The sequence below is a fragment of the Drosophila tropicalis genome, unplaced genomic scaffold, assembly GCF_018151085.1.
Source record: "Drosophila tropicalis isolate 14030-0801.00 unplaced genomic scaffold, ASM1815108v1 contig_593, whole genome shotgun sequence".
NCBI lineage: Eukaryota > Metazoa > Arthropoda > Insecta > Diptera > Drosophilidae > Drosophila > Drosophila tropicalis.
The window spans coordinates 5,257,677-5,267,569 of NW_027173070.1; the positions used below are offsets into that span (position 1 = coordinate 5,257,677).

Genomic DNA, 9,893 nt, shown 5'->3' on the forward strand with positions numbered 1-9,893 from the left:
GCAAACAGTTGGTGTCAATGACCGTATTACGCAACAATGAAGAAGATGAGTTTGGATCAATGAATGTTCTCTCCAACTCTGTTTTTCTACATCCTCTCTCTATCTCTCTTTCACTCTTCGATGGAACATCATTAGATTGGAAAATCCAGTTAAGTTTGTGACAACTCATTCGTTTGGCTTTCTTTGATTTCCGCTGTTACAGTTCGAGTTCAGTTTTCAGTTTATGTCATCATATCTGTAAAACTTTCTTCTGCTTCTTTTTCGTTCACAATTAGTCGTATGTTGAACCCTTTCCACACATAGACAGACACACACACACACACACACACACCACTTACTCACTTGGGTGACATCGGTTGAGAATGCATTTGGAAACAGTTATATAAACTTAGCCTAAGATTATACAATCCCCATTTGGTGCGGCCAGTTTGGTCAGTTTTTCGGGTCGCTTTCTAACCAAAGCAAAACTTTTGCTTTCCATTGAAAAACAAATAAACATACAACACCAGTAACAACAACAAAATGTCTCTTATACGCCCTGTGCTGGTTCCATCAGCAAATTGCTTGAGGTTTTTTTTTTCATTTTATTTTTTTTTTTTTTTTTTTTTTTGCATATGCAAGTCACTCCACTTCACTCGAAGGTGGCTAAAGACTTTCTCTGACTTGAGTCATCACACAGTTGAATGGATGGATTCTACGCACTTGCCTTGCCTCACCTAAAAAATGATGATAACTGACTCATTTATTTTACAGATGGCAGCAAATACCACAAACAACCGCACATCATTAATATTATTAAGAGTGCCCCAAAAAAGTGGAGCAACAATTAAGAAGATGCCACATCAATTCCTGCTGCTACTGATCTCCACATTGCTGGCAACAATATATACGATAGACGCCAGTCCCGTATTTGTGGATAATCCCAGCTTAGCACAGTGTAAGTAAATATGTAGTTTAAACAATTTTTGTATCTTGCACGCGCGTTTGCACCTCATTCTTAGAACCCCTTTGGGGCTACAAACACTTTCTCTCACGTACTGTCTATTAAAAGTTTCATTTCTTTTCTCTTCTCTACAAGTCAAGGGTTACATACACACTTACACACAAATGAAGGGAAAGACAAACCGATTGTCAATAGAATTGTTGACAGAATTTGTCTGTCTTTAGGGCCATTAGAAAATAGGTAACATTTGGCACCTTATATAATACTTTATCGGTCTAGATATATCTCTCGATTCTCTGATTTCAAAATACATTAAATACTTCCTGCTTGTGAATCGCATTAACACATAAAAAAAAATAAAAATTTAGTGGCGAAAAAAAATAGTTTTTCTACACAGAATCAAAAGACTTAAGCCACAAACTTGTTCTTTTGCCTGGTCATTTCTAATGAAAGTAATCAAAATTAATGAATAGTTTCTTGACCGGTGAGTGAGGCGAGGCCGGGGCGTCTCTTTAATTGGGTCATAGCCATTAAAAGACACGAAATTTATATGCTATTAGCACTTCCTCCACTGACTGACTGGACATCAAATCGAGAGTTGGCCAGCAGCTGCCAATTTGTCTAAGACAAAGAGCAGCCTTTAGAAAAAAATATACCTCAACAAGCAAAAGACGAAAAAAAAAATACACACCAGAAAACTTTCATACAGAGAGCCAAAGCCGGCAACAAACGTCAGGCAAAGCAAAGCAAAGGCAATTGAGGTCAACCATCAGCCAGGCAGAAGAATGTTGCCATAAAATGAGCAACCACCGAGCCAAGCCAAGCCAAGCCAACTCCGTGTCCGAACGACGCGACGTATCAAAGTTGGAGTCCAAGAAAGCGTGTGCCAGTGAGCGCAGACTCTCCAGCATTTCATTTTTATGACTGGACCGAAAGCAACAAAAACAGAAAAAAAAAAACTTTTGAATAAAAAATCTCAAAATGGGCAGAGGCAGAGGCAAGTGGCTGCAGAAAGCGGAAAGTAAATTGAAGGCAAGTGAAAGGGAAATAAACAAATAAAGACTAAAAAACTGAACTCATTCCCAGCATTTTCGGTCAATTCTAATCTCAATCACAAACACACACACACACCCAAATAAAGTTAGCCCGACCCACTTTTCTAAAAAAAAACTATGTACATATATAGATATATATATAAATATACATATATGTATATATGCATATGTATATATGCATAATATATAGCTATATATACATATATTTGGTTTTATCAGCATGCCAAAAACGAATTTCCTACATTGCAATGCGGGTCTGGGTCCCTCTTTCTCTTTATCTATCTGTCTCTCTCTCTTTCTGGATTGGGGTCTAAAACTGCTGCCAAGTGGTTGACCCAAAAAATAAAAAACTACATAAAGAAGAAGAAAAAAAACACAACACACACACACACACACATTACACAAAATCGAAATGCAAACACAGAAACCCAAAAGAGAAAAAGCTGCCGGTTTGGCGCGCGCTCGAGTCTGTCCGTAGCGTTAACTGTGGCCGAGACCACGACGTAGACGCCGACAGAGTTTTGTTGGTCTATTGAAAACGTGACAACGTTTTGGCTTAAATTCGTAACTCTTTTTTTTTTACTTTTGTGACTTTTGAGTTCTCATTGCCTGCAAGTTCGTGTCTTGAGTCATTTGTTTTCTGCGGCGGTGTCGGCGGCTGCTGCTGCTGCTGCTTATTGATTGACTTAACTCTACTTAAGTCATGTCAGAATATTTTCGTGTTAATTGCATAAGAAATGTGTACGAGAGTATAAGAAGAAGAAGACGTACAAAAAAAAATAAACAGTTAAGGTTCAATAAACGCAAAACATGGGCCATGTAGAGGGGGAGGTAGGGGGTTAAAAAAAGGTTAGCAACGCTGAAAGAGTATCACTCTAGGGGTATAACAAAAAATAAAAATAAAGCAAAACAAAAAGCTAAATATAAACAATGAAAAATCTAAAAAGAATAAGGAAACTTAGAGAATTGCCAAACAGGTTCAGCTTTTAGTCTTGCCACTTAAATTTTGAAGTAACTAAACAATTTCATCTTAAGAAACTTGATCAAGGCAAGGCAAATGAAAGAGTATTTGGTGTTGACATAATTGTCAGCGATTTCATTTTGATTTAGCATTGAAATACATAAGTATAAGAAATTTCGCCAGGCAAAAGGCAAGTAATTTATGTGTCGTGAGTATTTTTAAGAGCTTAACAAGAAGCTAAAGACTGCTCGCTGTCTGTTTGCCTCCTGTTGCCTGAACTGCCACCGGTTAACTGAATTATGTGTTGAGTTTATTTATGGCCAAAACAAATGAGCAAATGACTAAGATGGTTAAAGAAGCAAAAGACAGCAGGAGGCAGCAGCATGCTAAAACAGGGTACAGACGAACCCAGCGACAAGGAGCCATCCTCTTCCTGTTCAAGCTCATGTTCAGGTTTAGTTCAGTTAATATAGATTTGTTGTTTTTTGTGTAATTACATAAGTTCAAAGCTCGACAGCTCGATTACAAAATACCCCACCAGCTGGAGATGATGATGATGAACGATTCTTTGAAAATGAGGCAAGCACGAAGAAGACACAGAAGAAACGAAAACGTAAAGAAGAAACACAAAAACAAATCATAAGTAAATAATAATAATTAGACACTGGCTACTGTCTATTTTGTGTATGTGTGTAAATGAATGTGTGTGTGTGTGTGTGTTTGTTGCCTCATCGAGTAGCAGTCGATTGTATATGCCCTTCAGCTAAGACTTTAGGCCTCTGTTGTTGCTGCTCTTGCTTCTGGCCACTTTATTTTCACTTATGTTAACTGTGTGAGGCTAACGGTAAACCAGAGTCAACTCAACACAAATTGGCGTACAAAATTGAAGGCGTTAATCGCCCCACCATCAACGCATACAAGAGCGGAAATGGTGTGAGAAATAGAAGAATATGTAAATAATCTCTCTCTTTTTTTTCTCGTTTTTTTCTTTCAGTTCAATCTGGTCGAAATATACGTCATTTACCATGCATAGTTCGTAAATCGGGCAGATCTGGTGTCTGTATGTTTGCCATTGATTGCATTAAGCAGAATGGCACACATTTGGGCACTTGCATTGATCGTTTCTATTTTGGGTCTTGCTGTGCTTTGAAGGTAAGTTTTTAGCCCCACACAAAGGTCGAAAAGAACCTCTTAGTAAGCCATTTGGTTTTATTTCCTTTTGCAGGAGGAAGCCTCTTTGTTTGCTCCCGAGATCAGTGATAATAGCATCGATCAGAATACCATATCACATTTTGCTCACGAGTCAACCACATTGCCAACAAGCGCCCTCTTTAAGCTAACCACCGAGGGTAGTGGCAGTAGCAGCAGCAGCACCGCAAAATATAGTCCCCAAACAGCTAGTGAGCTATTGAAAAATGTCACACAATCATATTTGAGTACAGTGAAACCCATAAGAACTACACATCCCACCACAAGAAGGCCCGCAGCATCTCACACCACTCACAAGAATTCGCATTTTGTGGTACGCACCACTGTAAAGCCAAATCTAGGGCCAGCACCATCATCAACGAAAGCGACATTAACAAGCAGCAGCACCACAGTCAAGCCACCACGTCGTCGACCCACCCATAGCACGACCAGCAATAGGCCAGTGTTAACCACCAGTCAGGCGGTGCTTGAGCAACGTATTGAAACCACCACGGCGCCAAGTAAATTTGTAACATTTCAAATTGTAGAGACAACTACACCACAACCCACCGAAGCCACCCAACATTTGGTGGAGGCAACAACTACAACCAATAAGCGACATCACACCAAACCCACACAAACTAGTAGTAGAACAACAACAACAACCAGAGGTACAACTACAACTACCAGTACAACAACAACTACAACTGCACGTCCAACACCACCGTTGCGCACCACCAGTAGCAGCAGCAGCACAGCAAAGCCACACAAAACTCAGAGCAGCAGGCGACCTGCACCGTCCAAGAAACCGAGCACAACAACAACAGCCACTTCAGATAGTGCCACGCACACAACGTCGGGAACAAGGAGGCCCATAGAAAGCAGTAGCACCACCACACCACCACCACCACTTAGAGATGAAGTCAACAATGTGCCAGAACGTGCCACAACAACCACCACACATGCGCCCAGACCCCGGCCACAGCCGACAGGAGAAGTTGTTAAAGTGCCAGCGCTTCTTGCAGAGCCTACACCAACAACGCCAACAACAACCACTGCCAGCAAAGAAACAACCAAGGTTAAACAAACGACAACAACAACAACCGCTAAACCAACAACAATTACAACTGAGGCCACAAAAAAGGCTACAGCCAGCACCACCACCACTACAAGAACAACAACCACAACAAGACCAACTACGACACCACCAACAACAACTACAAAGAAAGCTACAACAACCACTACGGCAACAACAACCACAGCGAAGCCAACGCGTCGTCATACAACTAAACCGCCGACAACGACAACAACAACAAGGAAAACAATAACCACTGCTGCACCACAGTTACTAACAACAACAACCACCGCAAAGCCTGGCCTAATCACATGGACAGATGTTGAAGCGGAACCCATGACAAATGCAAGCATATCGAATGATTGGCAACCCGCTGCACCACCAACTAATTGGATTGCAGTCAACAAAACCACCAGCACCACAGTGGGTAAGTGCAATGATAGAGTATTAGTTTAAGACACATTTGTTGAGGTTTTTTTTTAAACAGCACCACCACCATCACCACCGCCAAGTGCCACCGATAAAGTGGTTATCTCAGTGGCCACAAGTGTTAGCACCAGTCAGTCGAAACCCGGCACAGGATCTAACACAACCAGTAAGCCTCACAGAACCACTAAACCACCAACGACGACGAGCACCAGCACCACTACTCCCAGCACCACCACTACCACAAGAACAACAACAATAACCACAGATGCACCGCTAGTTAATGAGATCTCTAACAGCAGCACCAGCAGCAGCAGTGTTGAATTAGTCTCTTCTACATCATCTTCATCCTCAGCTGAGCAAATGGGCACCACCACAACGGATTACAGTGGTGAGGAGCTGAACACAACGATTGATGCAACAGGCAGCACCACATTGGCCCCAACAAATGCATTGGAGGGCGTCGATTACAAGGAAGGTGAGTAGCAACAACAGAGAAAAAGAAAAAAAAAACTTGTTTTCTATTAATATACCCAAGACCAAAATCAAGAGACAAGAGACACCAAAAGCCAGGACCCAGGGACTTTGGTCCACAAGACAAAGATGCTGCTTGCCTGGCCATTAAATTCAATTTGAAGGCTAAACATTGGCCTTGAGCGTATAAAAACTATGAAGAGGACTAGCAGATAAATAAAAAAAAAAAAAACAAACTACAAGAAGAAGTCTCATAAATGGCTTCGGTTCTCTTCTGTTCTGATCTGGCCCTCTAAGCTTGGCCACAATTTTTACAGCAATAATTTACTATAATGACTTGTGAGGTTTGGTACACACACGGGACGGGGTCATCCAGGAGATGACCGAACGATCTTGATGCACGAAAAAAAAAAAGAAAAAAAAGGCCAATGCGAACGAACGCGAAAAGCATCTCGTCGCCGTCGTCGTCGTGGATCATAAACTAGGCCGTTGACTGTGGCCAAAGTCAAGGCCTTTGGGCCATGAAGCATTTTACATTTTGAGTATCTGTCTTTATGTCTGTTTGTCTCTCTGTGTGTTCGCTTTGCGTTATTCGCCTGAGTGAGTGACTTGGCCGACTACAAGACCAAGTCAAAGAGTGATTAAAATGTTTAAAAGCCTTTTTGCTTGGACCATTATTTTAATTGTGATCTCTCTCACTCTCTTGCCTCCCTCTCAGCTCAATCTTATACATATCATACTGTTTTTTTTTTGGTTAATTTTCTTTTTTTGTTGCTTTTTTGACGTTCTTGCAGTTTGTGGTCGCCGCATGTTCCCAGAGCCACGCATAGTTGGTGGAGCTAATGCCGCCTTTGGTCGCTGGCCATGGCAAATATCGTTGCGTCAATGGCGTACCTCGACATATTTGCACAAATGTGGCGCTGCCCTGCTCAATGAGAATTGGGCCATAACAGCGGCTCATTGTGTGGACAAGTGAGTGAAACGAAATCATCATCATGTTTTGGACCTACATCTTATCCGTCTGTTTCTGTCTCTTCCCTTGTAGTGTACCTCCCTCCGATCTGCTTTTGCGTTTGGGTGAATACGATTTGGCCGAGGAGGAAGAACCTTACGCTTATCAGGAGAGACGTGTGCAAATAGTTGCCTCACATCCTCAGTTCGATCCACGGACATTCGAATACGATTTGGCTTTACTCAGGTTAGATAAGCTAATGGAATGTACGTGCAAAGAGAAATCGCTAATTGTATCTCTTCCTCCTCTTGTAGATTCTATGAACCTGTGGTCTTCCAGCCGAACATCATACCGGTTTGTGTGCCCGAAAACGATGAGAATTTCATTGGCCAGACCGCCTTTGTTACTGGCTGGGGTCGGCTATATGAGGATGGCCCATTGCCCAGTGTTTTGCAAGAGGTCGCTGTGCCAGTTATCAATAATACCATATGCGAATCCATGTATCGCACTGCCGGCTACATTGAGCACATTCCCCACATATTCATCTGTGCCGGTTGGAAAAAGGGTGGCTACGATTCATGCGAAGGTGAGTGGGGACCCTTTAAATCACATCAACCCTCTTCTATATAAATTTTTGTGTTTTTTTATTTAACAGGCGATTCTGGTGGTCCAATGGTCTTGCAACGTGAAGCGGATAAACGTTTCCAACTCGGTGGCGTCATCTCTTGGGGCATTGGCTGTGCGGAGGCCAATCAACCGGGCGTCTATACGCGCATTTCCGAGTTTCGAGACTGGATCAATCAAATTCTACAGTTTTAGTCTATAATTTAGTGAATGCCTAGCACGTCTTCCCACAATTCCCCCCAAAAATCCCGTCATTCTTCAACTAGAACTCGTGCTTTGGTTATGATCATATGATAAATCATAATCCGAGCAACGATTTCAGTTGATCCATCAATCCACACATACACACACACATACACATATTTACCTCCACCACCCGAAAGCTGCTGATAAAAGAAAAGAAAGAAAGAACTTCCATTACCATAAATTTTAATTTTAGTAATGCCTAAGTTAGTGAATGTGATTAGCAAGCACACTAAAAGCAACAACAACCACATATTACTGGCAGCAGAAATGCACGCAGCTCACTCGATATGAACACCCTAATTTATTTTCATTTTGCTGTAAATAATTTTCTAAATTATTGCATAACATACATTTATTTATCTAATATAATATAATCATTAGTTTAGCTGTTCGACTGTTCGGTTCCGTTGGGCAAACGTACTTACTTACATAACATACATAGATCTAAATCATTTAGTTGCTTCTTTTTTTGCGAATCAAATCAAATAATAATACAACAATTAATAAATTTATCCATATACATATACGTATGTATGTAGAAGAGAAGCTATTGTAATTTAATTTAATAATCGTATTGTAATTATTTATTTAAATAATCAGCTGCAGCTGATATTGATCATAATCTCGATGATGATATAATGATGATGCACCATATAATTCCAATTAAAATGTTTAAAACAAATCAAAATCCATTGACTCGTAATAGCTTAGATTAATGGGGGGATGGTCTTAATGTTGAGGAACCAATTGTCATTTGACTTGCATTGCTATACGCAGCAAGGCAAAGACTCATGAATGATCTTGCACATCTCACAATGCTTTTGTTTTTGTATTTTTCTCTTAAGTTTTCTAGAATCTACTGGCGTCAGTCTGGTATGCTCTGTCTCTGTCACTCTTTATAAACCTATATGACCTAAGTAGTTGCGTAAGAATTGAAAATTTAGTAATAAGCAAGCAAACGAACGATCAAGACGTGTTCTAGCAGTGGCAGATGCAGTTCAACAAAATTGAAGTAAAAATAAAGTTAAGTTCTTATGAGATATTAAACACAGTGGTTTATTGTTCATCACTTAAAATAAATTATATTCTAGGTGGTTTTCATATGAATTCTGTGATGAAAGCAAATGGAACTTTTCTTTCATTTTATTGCTCTTTTAGTTACTAGTCTTCGATGGAATATGTTTTTAAGTTGTCGTCATCAAAAGTTGGCAAGATTTTGTGTCATATAGGTTAATAAAAAACCAACATATTTTAACTAGTCTGGCAATATGCATAAATCTTGAACCTTAAATATCTTATTATAAGCAACTGCTAAGCATCCTATCAATGATCATGGGAATTCGCTCAAGTTTTTATCAAAAAGCAATCCAAATAAAAATATGTCAAAATTACAAACCAAGTTTACAAGGTCTTCAAAGAGCGAATGTTTTTCAGGAATGAGCAATAATAAAACATTAAACTCTCTATAAATCGGGAAATACATATACGAAAATCTACGCACAAAAGGACTTAAAAAAAACTCTGTCATAGGAGTTTAAAATCTAGTTTGAAATTCTAACTTAGAATAATGTAGTTTTTTATAAACATCTCAATCAACTAGAATTGCATTAAAACAAAATATTGTTCCATGTAGATAGCGTTGTAGATAGAAGTTCCATTGTGAAGCCTAAAAGTATGCAAATAATTTGTAAAATCATATTACCAATCTCTGTTAGCTGGCTGTTAACTTAAGACGAAAAAACAAAGCATGCGAGAGATCTAGGGCAAAAAAAAGCATAATAGTGTTTTAACTAAAAAATAAATGAAAATCAATTAAATTATTTTTGGCTTTGGACCCACAGTACATTGCACATTCTTATCAGCAACAAGATATCTCCATCTATTGCAAGTAAACTAATTGCTCTAAATGTCATGACACTTCAACGAAGAGGGACAATTTAACCATAGGA

At 39.7% G+C, this 9,893-nt stretch overlaps 1 protein-coding gene and 1 long non-coding RNA gene across 2 annotated transcripts; both read left to right on the forward strand.

Moving 5' to 3' along the window:
• The first annotated feature begins 826 nt into the window (after positions 1 to 826).
• Np (Notopleural) lies at positions 827 to 8,218 on the forward strand. Its single transcript, XM_068290560.1, has 8 exons — positions 827 to 937; positions 3,954 to 4,111; positions 4,185 to 5,655; positions 5,710 to 6,126; positions 6,917 to 7,094; positions 7,168 to 7,320; positions 7,389 to 7,660; positions 7,730 to 8,218. The coding sequence occupies exons 1-8, from the start codon at positions 835 to 837 to the stop codon at positions 7,891 to 7,893; spliced, it is 2,916 nt and encodes a 971-aa protein (XP_068146661.1). The 5' UTR covers positions 827 to 834; the 3' UTR covers positions 7,894 to 8,218.
• A 685-nt stretch (positions 8,219 to 8,903) lies between these two features.
• Positions 8,904 to 9,199, forward strand: LOC137575742 (uncharacterized). Its single transcript, XR_011032223.1, has 2 exons — positions 8,904 to 8,967; positions 9,036 to 9,199. It is a non-coding gene; the product is annotated as an uncharacterized lncRNA (long non-coding RNA).
• Positions 9,200 to 9,893: the final 694 nt, after the last annotated feature.